Source organism: Xenopus tropicalis, chromosome 7, assembly GCF_000004195.4.
Source record: "Xenopus tropicalis strain Nigerian chromosome 7, UCB_Xtro_10.0, whole genome shotgun sequence".
In the NCBI taxonomy this organism is placed as follows: Eukaryota; Metazoa; Chordata; class Amphibia; order Anura; family Pipidae; genus Xenopus; species Xenopus tropicalis.
In genome coordinates, this window is record NC_030683.2 from 121,295,679 (window position 1) to 121,315,579 (window position 19,901).

Here is a 19,901-nt window from a genome sequence, read left to right on the forward strand (position 1 = left end):
GGTATGATATAAATGGCGTGCCTCCACCCAGGGTAGGTATAGGTAGAACTATATGTCTCCTCCCTGGGAAAACTCTATGAGGTCCTCCTTGGACCCGGACTCCCAGCAACTCCCGGTACCTTGCCCCTCCCTTGGGGTAGCTGCTTACCAGGCAGTTGAGGATCCTCAGTATATGAACCACCAAGACACTGGTTAAAATGGTGAACCAGATGAACTTGTTTATTGATGCAGGCAGAACACTTCAGAGGATGTCACACAGACGGCTCAAGTCACACACTCTCTCTTTGGGCTACCCCCGGTACTCCCGCCGGATGCTTCCACCTAGGAACTCACCCCGGTCCACGCGTAGGGCCCCTTCACTGGGAACACTCCCAGGTGCTGACTTGGCTCCTCTTACTACACACTACAGGCCCTTAACTCCAGCCATGAGTGCTGGGGGGTCTTAACCCCTCTCTCTCCTGTTGGGGTTATCACTGCCCGTTCTCTCTAGCCTGCCTGTCACTCTTAGAGTGACCTATTACAGTACCTCCTGTACTAGAACACAAGCCTGTTATACGCTTTTTTACAAGAAGCAGTCCCAGGACGAAGACCTGCTGAAAATGGGTGTCAGCCCTTTTTATACTTTTAGCACAGCGACATCTAGTGGTTACTGTTAACTTGCAGGGAAACCCCCTTTTCACACATAAACACCTAGGACCACCTTTAGGTGTCCAAATCTCATAAGGCCACCCTCATGGTGCCTGTCTAAAGGGGAACTAATCCTGAAGGGGCCCAATTCTTTGGGGTCCCTACATTGGTATACAGGGAGGAGCACACCCTATACAAGTCCAAATGCCCTTGGTGCAGGTAAAAAAACAAAAATATATTAGAAAGAGTGCCGCACACACAGGGACTTGATACAAAAGAAAAAGTGGTTTTATTGAAAAAATCCCAACGTTTCGAGCACAATCTGTGCTCTTCCTCAGGGACAAACCAGGAGGTTTGTGGTTTGTCCCTGAGGAAGAGCACAGATTGTGCTCGAAACGTTGGAATTTTTTCAATAAAACCACTTTTTCTTTTGTATCAAGTCCCTGTGTGTGCGGCACTCTTTCTATTATATATATATATATATATATATATATATATATATATATATATATATATATAGAATATCTGGTATATTTTTGCTTTTTAATAGAGAATTTGTATGACAAATAAAGCAGATGCTATGCATTTCATTGAATGGATCTCCATAAATTTATATGTTATTTTACTCAGTGGATATACTCTGTATAGCGACACAGTGTACGTACGCATTCACGCAGCACTTCCGCGTTCCTGGCTTCATCGCGGCCCACCAGTGATCCACAGGGGATCGACTGGTGGACCGCGATCGACGCATTGGCCACCCCTGGCTTATAGCATCAAACAATTTGAGTATGGTTTGGCCATGTTACAAAATAAACCCCCCCAATATTTTATAATACAATATATTATATTAAATAATATCACAAAATCTTTGTAGAAAGCAGGCACTCACGTATAAGTTTGAAAAAATGGGCCTGGGTGCAGTATTGAATTAATAGCCAATAAAATACCGCACTCACAGGACTTAGTAGATCAAAATAACAACTTTTATTACAAATGTGCATCTAACGTTTCAGCTGTACACAGGCCTTTTTCAAAGTGAAGTTACTGTTGTATCCCATTAAAAGCAAAATAAAGTAGGAATTACATGAAATTCTTTACAAAAATGTATCAGCCCATTTATCCAATACAGTAAATCTCCAGAGAAATGCTCTTATTTCAGGAAAGTTTTCCGTATAAAGGTAACCCAAGCCAACAGATTAGATTGCTCCCTTTATCTTGCATGAAAATCATATAAATATGAGTGTAACGTGACACCAAGGCAATAGGATCTAAACAACGATAATAAAGAGCAATAACATGAGTGAGGGCTGTGAGAAGAGATAAATGTACGAACGAAAAGATTTGAGTGGAAATGCACTGTGGGGAGACTGAAAATCAAGCTGAAAACCACAGGGAATAAAAGGAAGGTAAGATACTATGGGCTGTTAAGCAGTTTGTTTTTTATTTATACAGAGAAATCCTACGGCTTTTTTTTTAACTTTATAGACACAACATATAGGGGCCCATTCATTAAAGCCCGAATGAGTACAAATAGAAAAAATTTATATTTTTTCTAACTTTTAGAATTGTGCGTATTTTCTGTGATTTTTTTGTTAATTTCCGTGACTTTTTAGTACCTTGCGACAATTTGTGCGACAGAATCGTATTTGTTGCAATGAGTATAAGTTTTGGATTCATTCAAGCTTCGGTATGGTGACTTTCCTTGGGCTGGGTTGGAGCTGCAGAGTGCCATTGAGCCCTATGGGAGACTTTCCTTGGGCCGGGTTGGAGCTGCAGAGTGCCATTGAGCCCTATGGGAGACTTTCCTTGGGCCGGGTTGGAGCTGCAGAGTGCCATTGAGCTCTATGGGAGACTTTCCTTGGGCCGGGTTGGAGCTGCAGAGTGCCATTGAGCCCTATGGGAGACTTTCCTTGGGCCGGGTTGGAGCTGCAGAGTGCCATTGAGCCCTATGGGAGACTTTCCTTGGGCCGGGTTGGAGCTGCAGAGTGCCATTGAGCCCTATGGGAGACTTTCCTTGGGCCGGGTTGGAGCTGCAGAGTGCCATTGAGCCCTATGGGAGACTTTCCTTGGGCCGGGTTGGAGCTGCAGAGTGCCATTGAGTCCTATGGGAGACTTTCCTTGGGCCGGGTTGGAGCTGCAGAGTGCCATTGAGCCCTATGGGAGACTTTCCTTGGGCCGGGTTGGAGCTGCAGAGTGCCATTGAGCCCTATGGGAGACTTTCCTTGGGCCGGGTTGGAGCTGCAGAGTGCCATTGAGTCCTATGGGAGACTTTCCTTGGGCCGGGTTGGAGCTGCAGAGTGCCATTGAGCCCTATGGGAGACTTTCCTTGGGCCTTGTTGGAGCTGCAGAGTGCCATTGAGCCCTATGGGAGACTTTCCTTGGGCCGGGTTGGAGCTGCAGAGTGCCATCTTAGTTGGGATCAAGTACAGGTACTGTTTTATTATTACAGAGAAAAGGGAATCATTTAACCATTAAATAAATCCAATAGGGCTGTTCTGCCCCAATAAGGGGTAATTATATCTTAGTTGGGATCAAGTACAGGTACTGTTTTATTATTACAGAGAAAAGGGAATCATTTAACCATGAAATAAACCCAATAGGGCTGTTCTGCCCCCAATAAGGGGTAATTATATCTTAGTTGGGATCAAGTACAGGTACTGTTTTATTATTACAGAGAAAAGGGAATCATTTAACCATTAAATAAACCCAATAGGGCTGTTCTGCCCCAATAAGGGGTAATTATATCTTAGTTGGGATCAAGTACAGGTACTGTTTTATTATTACAGAGAAAAGGGGTTAATTTTTTGAGAGATGGCACTCCTATAATTTGGAGCTTTCTGGTAACATATTTCCGAATAACAGATCCCATACCTGTACCTGAGCCCCCTATTGGAATAGACATGTCTTCTGCCTCTGCTGCTTCTTTTTTTCCCCCCAAAAGATAACTACCTGTACCCCCTAAGGTGGCATTGACACCAGGTCAGGCAGTAGAACACCTTTCTGCTCTCTCCCATTTATGAATTAAATACTTTAATAAGTTCATTCAGTAATAATGGCTCCTCTGGATTAATTAAATGCACCAAACTTCAGATGTGCTGCTTGGAAAATGATAAAAAAAAACATGGCTGTGGAGCTGTCTAATCCAGCAATGTCAGTAATCCACTAAAAACTGAAACACCACAGTAGCCATGAGTGTATGTATGTATGTATATCTTTATTTATAAAGTGCTACTTATGTACGCAGCGCTGTACAGTAGAATACATTAATACAAACAGGGGGTTATTAAGATAATAATAGATAAATACACAGTATAACAATAAATACAAATAAATACAAGATACAGTTACAATAAGTTAAGAGTCAAAGACACAGGATGGAGTAGCTTTTTGACACCCATATTAACTTGCAGATAGATATCTATCTACAGTATATCTATATTTATAAAGATATATATATATGTATATAGATGCACCTTTACAGGCATGATAAACAAGGCCTTGTATAATCCAGTCTACTGACTATTATGGAGAAGAACTGCAGCTCTGTGTGTATTTGCACCCCCATAAAGTCTATCAGACATATGTAGCCATCTCTTTGTATCAGTCTGATTTTAACCTTATCTGTTCTAGGTAAAGTAGCCCTTCTATGACTGTAGGCCCATCTGTACTGGCTGTCTATCAGGATGGGGGGCAGAAGATCTTGGTTTTACTGGAAATACCATATTGTTCTGTCTATTTTGTCAGTGCAGTGGAAGGGTGAGTATGGGTAACTTTGTATCAATAAAACGAGTATAAGCACGGCAATAAGATAGTATTACGGTAGCAAAAGAACTATCACACTTTACATGTATGCAGGAAGTAAAAATGTTTGAAAAATAAAATGTATTTTACTGGCAAATAGAATTCTTTATGCTACAAAAATTTTTTTTTTTTTTATTCAGACCATGATAAATCTGCCCCTTAGTGTTAAAAAAAAATCCGAACATTATTAAATGCCCCATCCTTACTTTGTGATAAAACTGCAACGATTCCAAATACTCCATCTGTAACTTGTTGAGATCATGTAGAAGTCAATGGCAGATGCCCCCCCCCCCCTTACAAGTTCTTTATTTGCTTCAAATCTTTAAAGTGTTTTGGGGTTTTTGATGCCTGATTTTGTGCATCAATATAAAACAGTTGCGGTAATCATGTGACAAGATGAATAAGTTTTAGTCACCTTTTTGTGTCTTTTACGCAACTTTTTCCAGTACATGCTTTTTCAGCCTCGACTTTTTGATAGATGTCTGTCATTCATGAAAATTAGTTTATTTGTAGTGATGGCCAAAATTTTTGGGCAGGCATGGATTTGCCGTCAAAAAAAATAGTTGCGCGATAGTTGCGGGCGTCAAAAGAATAGTCAGGGACGTCAAAAGAATAGTCAGAGACGTCAAAAGAATAGTCGCAGGCATCAAAAGAATAGTCATGGGCATCAATAAAATAGTGGTGGCGTCAATAGAACTGTGCCATTCTGTCAACTGTTGTTTGTAGACCAATAGGTAATTATGGTGTAGGCCGTGCAATTCAACTATAAAAAATAATGTATCATGGGAATCACCATTTATTGAGTTATTAGTATGCCAGTGTGTATGCCCAGGTACCATATTGGCTTGGACATTGTGCTATTTTTCATGAATGGCCCCAAGAACTCGTCTTGAAAGTGATGAAACCAAAACACCCTAAGGGCTCCTACACATGAGTGTTTGCTTTTGTGTTTCCTTGTGGTGGAGCTTTCATGTGTTTCTCCGCAAGGAAATGCATGAGTTAATGCAACCCTGCCATTGTCTATGAGTTTGTACTCAATGTGGCGCAAGCACCGAACACAGGTGGAACACAACTAGCATGTGCAAGAGGCCCTAGATAACACATGATGGAATCATGAAATGGTTATTTAAATCTTGGATAATGTGACTATCTTACTATTATGTTAGCAAAATAAACAAAGCACATTTTAATTGATAATATTTTATCTCTCCCACAGGAATGAACTGTCAGGAGTCTGTACCAGGGTTTAAAATAGAGGCCCCAGCAGGGGTGAGAGTGCAGAGGGGGCTCTGTGTGCACATCCCTTGTAGCTTTACTGTTGGTCCTGGTTTTACCTTAACCAGAGATGCCATTGGAATCTGGTATAAAGGATATAATGGATTTCAAAGTAGGATAATTGCAGCTTCTACTGACTCCTCTCAGTTCCCTGATACAACAAACGGGCGCTTTATATTCACTGGGAAAGTGAGTGCCGGAGACTGTTCCTTCTCTATCAGTGATGCACAACCAGGAGATGCTGATCGGTACCAGTTCCGACTTGAGGGTCCTTTAAAATATAACTACGTTGGTACCCAACCATCTGTATCTGTGACAGGTGAGTAAAAATAAAAACAAAATGTTTAACTTACAGGCTGCCATTTCTTCACAAAGAACATGGTCAGTGTATAATGCAGAAGAGGGAATAAGTCTCACTGTGGGATACAGGCACCAGTAGCAGAGGTATCTGCCAGAAAAAACAACAGCAGCTGCTATTGCTTTCTTCTAGATCCAGGGCCGGATTTTAAAGTTGTATGTCCCAAGGCCACTTACCCCCTCCATCCCCCATACACTCACACCCCTGCGCGCTCCACCTTGTGCTTGCACCTCCCCTGGCACTAGTACCACCTTCCTCCCTCATTGGCTGCACTGGGGACTGGACAAGTGGGAGTTAAAAACAGCTGTCAAAATCTCCCAGTGGGGATGCATCTCTGCCCCCATCTCCATCCCCATCTCTGCTTACGGCTTAGGCTAGAGAGGAAGGATTTTGGCAGTAGAGAATTATTCCATCCCTAAATGAGTTATTTGTAGTGATTAGGGAGCTTTCCCTTATTTCACTAACAAATTTGCAATACTATTGAAAAAATTGGCAACATTTTGCCAACATTTCTGGGGCTTTTCTTTCCCCAAATTCATTGGAGTCAGTGGGCACTTTTATTATTGCTGGGAGGCTCAGATGGCTGGTTATTCCAAGCTTACTTTGCATTACTTCTTGCATTGCATTTTCATTCATTTGTGCACTTATCAATTTGCCCTTGTACCAATAAATGATCCTCCTTGTCTCATAGATCTTGCAGAACTGAAAGAACCTGATATATCTCCCACCAAGGATCTGATCGCTGGGGAAGAAGTGACTCTGACTTGCACTGCTCCTACAAACTGCCCTGGGCTCTCTCCAACCTTCACATGGGAAGGAAGTGTAAATACAGAAAGAACACAGAGCCATACATTGCAGCACCAAGATAGGAACTTCAGCTACTGGTCCAATATCACTTTCACTCCATCACCGAGGGACCATAATACCATCTTATCCTGTACATTTACCTATAAACATGGGTCTGCTAAGGCAAACATCACCCTGAATGTTGAATGTGAGTCTTCCTTTCATCATGTTTCATTATTAAGGAGTGGTTGAACTCCCAAAAAGTACTAGCCAGTGCTTGTGTTTTTAGTACATGCAATGTGTTTTTAGTACATGCATTTTAAGAAGAAAAACCAGAGAGCACTCGCTTCACAGAATTGTTAGCTTTGTTCTCTCTTTGGTCTACCCATTAATCATCTCCCACTAAGACTATTGCAACCTTCTCCTTACTCACTTATCTTCTCTACAATCCATCCAAAATACAAAACCACTTTTGCTTCACCTCTCTTCAAATTCCTGCACTGGCTACCAATACATTCTCAGATTTACACTCCATTCTCTCACCTACAAAGCTCTCAGTGCTCCACCCTTCAAGCTTTCAAGCTTCATCTCCAGGAACACTCCAGACAGACCACTTTACTCCTCTAATGTTCTTAAACTTTCTTCTGCACCCCATTCAATGCGTGCCTCCAGGACTTCACCAGAGCTAATCCCAACCTATGAAATTCATTACCCCACACTGTCAGACACTCCTCCACGTTGAGTTTTAAATGTTCTGTGTATACATCATACACTGGCCAACATGGTGCATCTCCAACTAATATTCTTATACCTGCCCAATCATAGAAGCAATTCACTCACTAGAGCAGCACAATTAAATATTTAAGAAGAATACATAAAGTAGAAGCAGAAACAACTACTGATCTTGGGTTAAATATTAAACTTGTACCTCCTCCGATGGAAGCCAGCCTCCGTACCCTGCACAAGCACTAACAACATAGTAAGTTAGGCTGAAAAAAGATGTACGTCCATCAAGTTCAACCATAATGCCTATATCTAACCTGCCTAACTGCTAGTTGATCCAGAGGAAGGCAAAAACTCATCTGAAGCCTCTCTAATTTGCCGCAGAGGGGAAAAAATTCCTTCCTTACTCCAAGATGGCAATTGGACCAGTCCCTGGATCAACTTGTACAAAGAGCTATCTCCTATATTCCCTCACTTGCTAAAAAGCCATCCAGCCCCTTCTTAAAGATATATAATGTATCAGCCAGTACAACTGATTCAGGGGGACAGTAGCTGCATTTAATGAATATAAACACTCTAACAAGTGTTGTAAAACAGCAATCTCGAAGGCAAAGATAGAAAATGAGGAGCACAGTGCCGCAAAGGCCAAAACTAACCCAAAAAAGTTTTTTTTAAGTATATTAATAGTAAAAAGATGCAGGTTGAGGGTGTGGCCCCATTGAATTATAGTAACAATAGTATTTAATAATTTTTGAGTTTGTGAATTCGCATAAACTTGCATATCCAATGGACATTTATTAATTAGCCAATGGGCCCCACCAGCTTTTACCCTTCTAATGCTTTGTATTTCTATTGAATCTCGATTTGCAGCGAATAAAATGTTACCACATGTTTTCCTTCTCTGCTGGCGTATATACGATATACAGTACATACATGATGTTTAATATGTCTAATATGTTTGTGTTACAGATACACCCCTTCTGAACATCACTATTCCAGGTAATATTACATGCACAGACCCTGTTGCATATTAATGCTGCTTTGTGGGGGGCTGAGGGGATTTTATTTTATGTTCTTCAGTAAGCCCAGACCTTTGTGCAACTATTGAGGAAAATTAGGCTTTTACATTATGACTGCTGATCTGTTGGGCAGATTCATTTTGATTGGCATCTTTAGAGCCAAATTCTCAGACATGCCCATGGATTGGAGTTTTCCTGTGCAAACAAGCCCAGTTGGGCAGTACCCAACAGTCAATGACATTCTTAAGAAAGGGTAAGATTCACCCATTTGGCAAGTTCACCATTAAGGATCTCTGCCCAACTTGGCCACCCAGGCACTGGCCTGCAGAAACCTGTCATAGGATTTACAAACCTGCCTATTAGATATCTGGCACTCAAGGGTCCCAAACAAGAGCCATTAAGCTGCTGAAGAGTAGAGATGTAGCGAACTGTTTGCCGGCGAACTAATTTGCGCGAACCTCGGGTGTTCGGAAGTTCGCAAACTTTTTGCATATGTTCGCCGCGGTTTTTTTTCCGCTGCGTTTTTTCTCTGCATTTTTTCTCAGCCTAAAAACGCTGCACAAGCCGCACATGGCGTTTTTCAGCCTAGTACTGGTGTAAGCAAATCCCGTTTCCATGGTGCTAATAGTGCGAAATAGTAAAAAACGCTGCATATTTCCGCTAGGTCTGCCAGCTGCCTTTGCGGTTTTACGCAACGCTGTGTCAACAAAGTATTTTTCAGAGAAATTTTTGCCCTTGATCCCCCTCCTGCATGCCACTGTCCAGGTCGTGGCACCCTTTAAACAACTTTAAAATCAGTTTTCTGGCCAGAAATGGCTTTTCTAGGTTTTAAAGTTCGCCTTCCCATTGAAGTCTATGGGGTTCGCAAAGTTGGCGAATATTCACGCTTTTTGGCGTAAGTTCGCGAACTTTTTTTTTCAGGTTCGCTACATCCCTACTGAAGAGGCAGAGATGGTGGCTTTGTATGGCAAGCTTCACAAGCCCATTGCCCAGGAAACAGACAGGGCTAGGTCCTGTTATCCAATGACATCTAATCACTGCTGGACCCAAAGCAGCAGTCAGGGTGGGGGCAAGCAAGGTGACAAATTAGGGTGAGACTTGGGGTAATTAGTTTTTTGAATGTCTTTGCTATATGTTAAAGTGACCCTAACCAAATGCTTGCCCACAAAGAATAGAGTAACCTGTTACAATATATCATTCTTATCTCTTGCCCTACAGGGAACTTATGGTTAGAGCCTCTATTAATATCTTATTTATAAGACATTATATTTGAAGTTACAGTACATTTTCCAGTGTCTGGAGTCATTCATTACTAATCCTTCTACAGTCTAAGTGTATTATATGCACACTGTGTTCCTTGCCTGACTTACTTTGTTGGAACCAGTCTATAGATTCTGTATAGTGTGTCTGGCCTTATTGGCTAACCTTTTTCTAATACTTGATGATTAATGATGCATTTTTATGCCTTGCTGTGCGATCACAGGGGGGACAGGAGAGAGCAGCAGTCTAATTGTGAGAGAAGGCGACTCCAAGGAAATCTACTGTACAGTTGACAGTAACCCAACGGCCAACATTAGCTGGACTAGAGGAAACAGCCCGGTTGGGAATACCAAGCAGAAAGGGCAGAATCTGACTCTTTCACTACAGAATGTAACAGAGAATGACACCGCTGTATATACATGTACGGCACAGAACCAAAGGGGGAGCAACAGCCGCTCTGTCAGTGTCTCTGTGGAATGTAAGTAACAGCTACTGTATGTGATGAAAATTCTAATATATATATATGTCCTTTGGGTGGCACACAGCTTCAAAACTTGCCCCAGATGCATGGCAAGGAAAAAAGATGGCCTGTGTGCTCTCTCAGAGATCAGCTGACAGGAAGTGATGCAGCTCTAACTGTAACAGGAAGTAGTGTGGGAGTAAAAGGCGGAACTCTGTCCATTCATTCGCTGATGGGGCCTAGCATGTATGTGTGCCTTGGCTTGTTTGTGTGCATTGTGAATCCTATGATCCCAGGGGGCGGCCCTTAGTTCTTCAAATGGCAGTTTCCTATTTAGGATTACCCAATGGCACATACTACTAAAAATGTATATTTTTATGAAAATGGTTTATTTAGATGAAGCAGGGTTTTACATATGAGCTGTTTATGTAATATATTTTAATAGAGACCTACATTGTTTAGTATAGTTTTTATTTAAAGAATCAATTTTAAAAACTCCTTACTTATTGTGTTATTATTACAGAGTCTTTGTTACCGTGTTACCTTTTATAGTCTATTTCCTTTATTTTTTATTTAGATCCCCCCCGACAGCCAACGATCTGTGTAGATAAGCCGGAAGGTAATAGTACAATGGATTTATTTGTTCCTCAGTATAATGAAGACCACAAAATGGATAATTAAACCCATCATGACAGCATCATGACAGCATAAAACAGGCAGAAGGTCCGTATTGGGCCGACGGGCCTTGTGTTTGACACGTGCTTTAGAGGTTTAAACTTTGGTCATGGCCTCCCTTAACCAATAACAAGGTTACAGGCATAGGAGAACATTGGTGTATCATCCATTCAGCCATAGTTCCAAGAATAACAAGTAAATAACCACAAATAGCACCATGAAGTTGTACTTTTTCAAATGTATCTAGGGCTCAATTGTCATATGAAGTTATCTGAACCATATGTGAACCAGCAGGGTCCAGACAGTTCCCATTCAAGACAATAGATGGCAATTTCAAGCATTTTTGTGATTGCCTGACGGTAATCGTGCTGGTGGAAAAAAGTAGGAAGCCACCCTATGCCATTATCCTGTGGAAATGTGACCATGTTAGTCTTGCCCATTAATTAAACAGGTAATGATAGGTCCATAGTATCACAAGGCAACCCCAACACTATTGGTGCTCAAGATACTTGCACTTACTTTTCTGCTTATATCTGACCCATATAATTTTAGGGGAAACCCTGAGGTACTCAGCCGCACACATTGGTATCAATTTGGATGCCAAAGAAATGAACTAGAATACACTGCTCTAGTTTGAATACTCCCAACAGGGTGCTCCATGACTCGCACCGCTCCATCAACCCACAACGACCATTAATGTGTGCTTTTTAAGCAGAAGAGCGGTAAATGTAACCTGTTGATTGGTTGCTATGGGTTAAAAGGGGGAAATAAGGCTATCAAAGCAGAAAACTCCAAATCCACATAACATTTCTATTAAAGGAAGATATTTAAGTAACTTGAAAAGTGCAAAAATGGACAAGTCAAAAAATGTATTTACCCAAAATTAAAGTCTGAGTTGGGAAATCATGTACACGCTCCATTCACATTTTGGTGGTGTCAGTGGATTTAGGAAATTGCATCATTCCCAGCAGGGCACTGGAAGCAGCTGCAGTCGGCACTGCATTAAATGCAGATAAGTTGCATGTGTGCATATAATACAGAAAAGCGAGCTCCGTTATTACATTCTCCTTAATGCAAGTGTTTATACCTAGGGGCCCATTTATCAATGTACGATGGTTTATGATTACAAAAAATGTGTATTTTTTCTATCTTTTAGAACTATGCGTATTTTCTACAATATTTTTGTTAATTTCCACGATGTTTTCGTCCTTTGCGAAAATCATATCAAATCAAAATCATATTTGTCGCAACGAGTACAAATGTTTTGGATTCATTCAAGCTTCGGTATCGTGACTATCTTTTGCCCAGGTTGGAGCTGCAGAGTGCCATTGAGCCCTATGGGCGACTTTCCTTGGGCTGGGTTGGAGCTGCAGAGTGCCATTGAGCCCTATGGGAGACTTTCCTTGGGCCGGGTTGGAGCTGCAGAGTGCCATTCAGCCCTATGGGAGACTTTCCTTGGGCCGGGTTGGAGCTGCAGAGTGCCATTGAGCCCTATGGGAGACTTTCCTTGGGCCGGGTTGGAGCTGCAGAGTGCCATTGAGCCCTATGGGAGACTTTCCTTGGGCCGGGTTGGAGCTGCAGAGTGCCATTGAGCCCTATGGGAGACTTTCCTTGGGCCGGGTTGGAGCTGCAGAGTGCCATTGAGCCCTATGGGAGACTTTCCTTGGGCCGGGTTGGAGCTGCAGAGTGCCATTGAGCCCTATGGGAGACTTTCCTTGGGCCGGGTTGGAACTGCAGAGTGCCATTGAGCCCTATGGGAGACTTTCCTTGGGCCAGGTTGGAGCTGCAGAGTGCCACTGAGCCCTATGGGAGACTTTCCTTGGGCCGGGTTGGAGCTGCAGAGTGCCATTGAGCCCTATGGGAGACTTTCCTTGGGCCAGGTTGGAGCTACAGAGTGCCATTGAGCCCTATGGGAGACTTTCCTTGGGCCAGGTTGGAGCTACAGAGTGCCATTGAGCCCTATGGGAGACTTTCCTTGGGCCGGGTTGGAGCTACAGAGTGCCATTGAGCCCTATGGGAGACTTTCCTTGGGCCAGGTTGGAGCTGCAGAGTGCCATTGAGCCCTATGGGAGACTTTCCTTGGGCCGGGTTGGAGCTGCAGAGTGCCATTGAGCCCTATGGGAGACTTTCCTTGGGCCGGGTTGGAGCTGCAGAGTGCCATTGAGCCCTATGGGAGACTTTCCTTGGGCCGGGTTGGAGCTGCAGAGTGCCATTGAGCCCTATGGGAGACTTTCCTTGGGCCGGGTTGGCGCTGCAGAGTGCCATTGAGCCCTATGGGAGACTTTCCTTGGGCCAGGTTGGAGCTGCAGAGTGCCATTGAGCCCTATGGGAGACTTTCCTTGGGCCGGGTTGGAGATGCAGAGTGCCATTGAGCCCTATGGGAGACTTTCCTTGGGCCGGGTTGGAGCTGCAGAGTGCCATTGAGCCCTATGGGAGACTTTCCTTGGGCCGGGTTGGAGCTGCAGAGTGCCATTGAGCCCTATGGGAGACTTTCCTTGGGCCGGGTTGGAGCTGCAGAGTGCCATTGAGCCCTATGGGAGACTTTCCTTGGGCCAGGTTGGAGCTGCAGAGTGCCATTGAGCCCTATGGGAGGCTTCCAAAATCATGCAGTGAAGGTTCAAAGTCAGATAGTTTATCACGCCGTTTACAATCGTTTGGATACAAAAATTTAGTAACTTTTGGATCGTACCACAATATTTTCGTATCGTAACGTTTGTAACATTTCTGCACATCGGAAATCATCATTAAGCATATGAATTTTCGCAAATCGTACTTTCAAACAATCGAAATTCGTAGATTGATAAATGGGCCCCTTAGGGTTTATTGAAAGTAATCCTTGCACTTGCACAACCCTATTATTTATAATGTATTTATATATAATTATATATAATTATTTCCAATTTTGTTTATCTTTGCAGGTTGCCTTCCTTTAGTAAATGACTCTGTTCCAGAAGGATCGACACTGTCCTTAAACTGCAGAGCAGAAAGTAACCCCCCGGCAATTATTTCCTGGATTCAGAATGATCCACTCAACACATTTTCTGAAAACAGTATTCTGAATGTCCAGGTTACAAATGATATTGTATATACATGCCAAGCTACAAATAGATACGGACTATCAAATAGTTCCATCCTTATTATTGTCACGCGTGAGTATAAACAACACAACTGTGACCATGTATTATGGGAGTTTATATATATATATATATATATATATAACAAACGGAGCACACCCTATTAAAGTTCAAATGCCCAGGGTGCTAGCAAAAATATATGAAGCAAGACAGTGAGCTGCACACACCAGGACTTGGCAAAAAATGATAAGTTTATTTAAGCAAAGAAATCCAACGTTTCGAGCACTAACTGTGCTCTTCCTCAGGGAAAAAAACCAGCTGAGGAAGAGCACAGTTAGTGCTCAAAACGTTGGATTTCTTTGCTTAAATAAACTTATCATTTTTTGCCAAGTCCTGGTGTGTGCAGCTCACTGTCTTGCTTTATATATATATATATATATAAAATTCTGTGCAATAAAGTTGTGAATGCTTTTATAGGGTTTGCCAGTCTTACAATAATATTTTGTATGTGTTATTTGACTGTGCAAATAGAGTAATGATGTTATAAAAATACAACCCTGGTGTTGTTGGACTACATCTTACAGTTGTACTTATTCTTGATAATATTGTAAAATCTGCTGGTGTTTTTAGCCCAGCAACAGCTCAATAAAGCATGGCAAAATCCAAGTGTGGTTGAGCAAAAATTGTTTAGTTCCCTTTTATTGTATAAATTGTGGCACCTGAAATGTCCCTGTTCCTCATAATAAACCATTATTAACTGTTCAGAAACCACAGCAGCTGATCTCAGTGGCGCTTTGTACCACAATGTAGACGCCACATTCCAAATTTGCCAAAGACTCATCCATGCAAGTATGGGCTTTCTAACCTGGTATCTGCCTGGGACAGTGAGCTATAAAGAGCACCCCCCCCACCTAAATAAAAAGAAATGATGCCCCCGTTATTTCCTTTGCTGTGTAGAGTTTATGCAGTTTGATGTTTAGTTTCATATGATCATTAATATAATTAAACCCTTTCTTTTTTTTCAGCTGTACAAAAGTCTCAGACAGTTTTCCTCATTGTGGGACTTTGTATTTTATTTTTCACACTTGCGGTGATAGCGGCGGTGCTTGTATTCATATGGATGAGAAAGTGAGCCTTTAGTGAATTATGATCATTTCTTCTTATGATACTATTCGTTTATGATACAATATGATTCTTCCTTTTTGTTATGCACCACATCAACAGCCATTGCGGTCCCCAGTCAGACTGGAAAATCAAACCTGCCCGATAGAGATATGCCCAATTTTAGGCCAGAAATTGGTCAGGGAGGCTCGTCGGGGGTCCCCATGCTCAGGCATATAAGCTGCCCAATTGGTCTGGAGAACCCGAATCGGCAGCTGAAATCTGACCGTGGGCAAAAGTCAAAGTTGATTTTTTTTTTTCGTTAAAATAAACTTGATAAATGGCATGTGAAATTATTTTGAAAATGGTAAAATCTTGAAACTCAAAATCTTAATTGTGAAAAAACATAGCAAAAATCTTATTCTATATTAAATCATGCTACTTTAGCTCCTATTGACTTCTCCATGAACTCAGTAGCTTTTAAATGGCAAATTTTCATTTTTTTTTTTTGTTTTTTGCACTTAATGAATTGTGAACATTTGAGAATTTGCTTTTTTTTAATGCCAAAAAACTTGAATTGTGGAAAATACACAAATTTAAATGTTAGTATTTCTGCCCCATAGCGTGCATCCAAAGTATGCTGAACTGGGGCTTCTAGGTCCCACCACCATTGAGGGGCCACTTTTACACCAATTATGTGTGCTAGATGTAATAGGAGTCACACAGAACAATAGTAAAAATAAGAAAAGAACAGGAATTGTTCTTGGCTGTGGCCATTGGGAGATCTTTCATTAGTAATGAGCGAATCTGTCCCGTTTCGCTTCGCCATAATATTCACAAAAAGGCAAGAAAATTCACGAAACAGCGAAAAATTAGTGAAACGCATTTGTTGTGCAATTTTTTTGGCACGCGTCTTTTTTGTCAGCGTGCCTGTTTTTGACGTGCCCAATTTGACGCAACCGTGACTTTTTTTTGACTCGCGTCAAATTTTTCTGTTGCGAAATGTGGAAATTCGCTGCAAATCCATGTCTGCCGAAAAAATCCGCTCATCACTATCCTTCATTACCCTAGCACAGTGATCCCCAACCAGTGGCTCAGGGGCAACATGTTGCTCACCAACCCCTTGGATGTTGCTCTCAGTGCCCCCAAACCAGGTAGTTATTTTTGAATTCCAGACTTGGGGGCAAGTTTTGGTTGAATAAAAACAAGATTTCCTACCAAATAAAGCCCCTGTAAGCTGATAGGGTGCATAGAGGCTGCCTAATAGCCAATCACAGCCCTTATTTGGCTCCTCCATGAACTTTTATGGTGCTTGTGTTGCTCCCAAAGTCTTTTTACATTTGACTGTGGCTCACGAGTAAGAAAGGTTGGGGATCCCTGCCCTAGCAGGTCAAAGGCCAATTCACTGTATCCACATTTTCTAATATTTTTTAACCAATCTAAAAAAATAAGTAAAGGTAGATATGAAAAATACCCTTGTTTGCCAGCTGCCTACATCTACCTCCTGGCCCTGTCAGGCAATTACTTGGTAATGGCTAAGTAATCTGGTTCAGACAATACCTCCCCCAACATGTTGGACTACAGAATTTGTCTAGAAAGATCTTGGGAATTTTCCGTTACTGCTTAAAAATATCCAGTCCAAAGGCTCAATGATCAGTGGGTGTTGTGCCATTTGGAGGAGATCTGTTGGACTATCCTCCATATCCTTTCCATATATATGTATATGTTCAGTCTTATAGGTGAGCAAATTAGTTGATCTTTCCAAGATGGAGCACATCCACACATTTTCTAACTCATAGCAAAAAAAATCCAGTAGCACACTGAATTGTGAACCATGCAAAAATTGTGTTTATTTGCCCAAGTACATAGAAAAAAGCAATGTTTCTCAAGCTTGAGCTTGTATATTGCTCCCCATACAAGGTGGGGCTCTTCCAGTATTTGCACCTGACACCCTGATGGGTGTATTAACAGAGGGTTGAGTGTTTCACAGTTTCTAACATGGCTTAAACTATAAAACGTTTACTGAATACTGTGGCTGTGTGCACTAGAGATCCATTTGTAATATTATTTATGACTTTACATACAATAAACTGTTTTGGATTATGTTAAAAATATTCCGTTTATCTTGAATTATTATTTTAATCAACAGCTTAGAAAAGGTCTGTACACATATCGGTAGGTTATGTATATAAAAACAAAAAATTAACACTGATCTACTGTTTATTTTACTTCTAATAGGAAGAACAACGTACAGGAGGACACTAAAGAGATGCCTAAGAGTGATGGTGATGTGATTTACAATGACGTAGAGAATATACAAAGCATCAACAATGTGAGTGAATGTTGGGTTTGTTGGTATGTTCTGCAAACAAAAGAGATTATCAGATGAGGCACAGCCAGTTGTCTGGGATCAAAAAGCTCAGTCCTTGTCTAAAACTATTAAAAAGGTTTATCATTAGAGCCACACCCATATTTAAGCTCTCTCTCACTATTTTGATAAATTGAGAAGATGCAAGGATTATGGGTCCCCCTCAAAGCCCCTTTGACATCTGACCGCCCCATTCATATGCAGGGTCTGCTCCCCCTATTGTTACACCATAGTGATGTCAAAGCCAAGTTTTCCCCATCTCTAGTTAGTGCTACTGGTCCAGTAACAATTGCTACAAACACAAAAGAAAAGCATAGTCCCAGGTCTTATAATGTGTCCATACATACAAATAATACTCATTTTTAAAAATTATTTCCTTTTTCTCTGTAGTAATAAAACAATACCTTGTATTCAATGGCAACAAAGCAGCATGAATCCATATTGGTGGCAACATTCTCCTATTGGGTTTATTTAATAAGATCCTCTATCCAGAAAACTGTAGGTGCCAAGCATTCCGGATAACAAATTTTATACCTGTTTTAGGGGATTATTTTTCCTCTTCTTTTGCATACATTTATATTTATTATATTTATACATATTTAATATATATATTGATCAATGTAGATTGTGGATTAAGAGCTCAAGTTTTGTTAGTTAATACAAAGCTTACCCTTGAATTCATTCAGTCTGAGACCTCCAGTTTGGAAACCTCTGTGGTAAGGGACACCTAGGAAATAAGATGAAATCATGTGCTAACAAAATGTCATTATAGAGCAGCGGTTGTCAAAGTTTTTCAGTTCAAGACCCCATTGAAGGTCCAACCTTTGACCAGGACTTCCAAAAGGTTTTGGCCAGGGCTTCCAAAAGGTTCACTTAGGTTATGAAATGGGTACAGATATTGTAAAATAAATGCTAGTTATACACTAAATGGTAGTGGGGGAATTTGTGGATAACAAACTGTGTAACTCTAGGCAACTAAAGAAAGTGCTGCCTTCCATAAAAAAAGACATTGACTCAAGGGATGAAACATAATTTGCCCCTTTATAGGTCCCTGGTAAGGCCTCACCTTGAGTATGGGGGGCAGTTTTGGGCTCCAGTCCTTAAGACGGATATTAATGAACTGGAGAGAGTGCAGAGACGTGCAACTAAACTGGTAAAAAGAATTCAACAATTAAACAGGAAAGGCAAGTTCTATAGACAATCACAATAAATAGATGCAAAGGAAAGAGGAAGACTTGTATGGTACTTCCCCGACATTTTAACTTATACTGTGCAACAACTCTTGTTAATTTTTATCTTGTAATAAAGTACAATACATTGTATGTTATAGCCCATATAGTCATACTGAAATATGATTTGATATTCTGCAGGTATCCTACATGAACACAGAGAAAACCAAACGGGATAAGGATTATTCAAATTTGTATGAAGAGGTATGCTAAAAAAAGACTTGGGGAGCAACACAAGCTCCATAAAAGTTCATGGAGGAGCCAAATAAGGGCTGTGATTGGCTATTAGGGGCCTCTATGCACCCTATCAGCTTACAGGGGCTTTATTTGGTAGGAAATCTTGTTTTTATTCAACCAAAACTTGCCCCCAAGTCAGGAATTCAAAAATAACTCCCTGGTTTGGGGGCACTGAGAGCAACACCCAAGGGGTTGGGGAGCAACATGTTGCCCCTGAGCCACTGGTTGGGGATCACTGTTCTAGACTATGTAAGCTTGCACGGGTAAAGTGTATAGATTTCCTACCAGACTTTATGTTTAATGTATTTTTGGGCACCCCACTGCGTTGGGGAGATCTGCAAAAATTGTAATTATTAGTATTTCAATAATAATATTTTTTTACATTTATTTGCTTTTCCGCTGTAATAATAAGCCAGTCAGACAACTTGTACTTGATCTAAACTAAGATATAATTAATCCTTATTGGGGGCAGAACAATCCTATTGGGTTTATTTAATGGTTAAATGATTCCCTTTTCTCTGTAATAATAAAACAGTACCTGTACTTGATCCCAACTAAGATATAATTACCCCTTATTGGGGCAGAACAGCCCTATTGGGTTTATTTAATGGTTAAATGATTCCCTTTTCTCTGTAATAATAAAACAGTACCTGTACTTGATCCCAACTAAGATATAATTACCCCTTATTGGGGCAGAACAGCCCTATTGGGTTTATTTCATGGTTAAATGATTCCCTTTTCTCTGTAATAATAAAACAGTACCTGTACTTGATCCCAACTAAGATATAATTACCCCTTATTGGGGCAGAACAGCCCTATTGGGTTTATTTCATGGTTAAATGATTCCCTTTTCTCTGTAATAATAAAACAGTACCTGTACTTGATCCCAACTAAGATATAATTAC

General features: G+C 41.2%; 1 protein-coding gene across 2 annotated transcripts; it reads left to right on the forward strand.

The window, feature by feature from the left end:
• The first annotated feature begins 1,926 nt into the window (after nt 1-1,926).
• LOC100493517 (sialic acid-binding Ig-like lectin 10) lies at nt 1,927-19,044 on the forward strand. 2 transcript variants are annotated; one of them, XM_031906344.1, is made up of 11 exons: nt 1,927-2,036; nt 4,261-4,386; nt 5,648-6,025; nt 6,765-7,058; nt 8,543-8,572; nt 10,076-10,330; nt 10,890-10,931; nt 13,906-14,136; nt 15,087-15,189; nt 17,401-17,494; nt 18,901-19,044. In XM_031906344.1, exons 2-11 carry the CDS (start codon nt 4,314-4,316, stop codon nt 18,970-18,972), a joined length of 1,572 nt encoding a protein of 523 aa, XP_031762204.1. In that variant the 5' UTR covers nt 1,927-2,036; nt 4,261-4,313; the 3' UTR covers nt 18,973-19,044. The 2 variants fall into 2 exon arrangements, with proteins under 2 accessions (XP_031762204.1, XP_031762203.1); XM_031906343.1 differs by having other exon boundaries at nt 1,928-2,036; nt 6,756-7,058.
• Nucleotides 19,045-19,901: the final 857 nt, after the last annotated feature.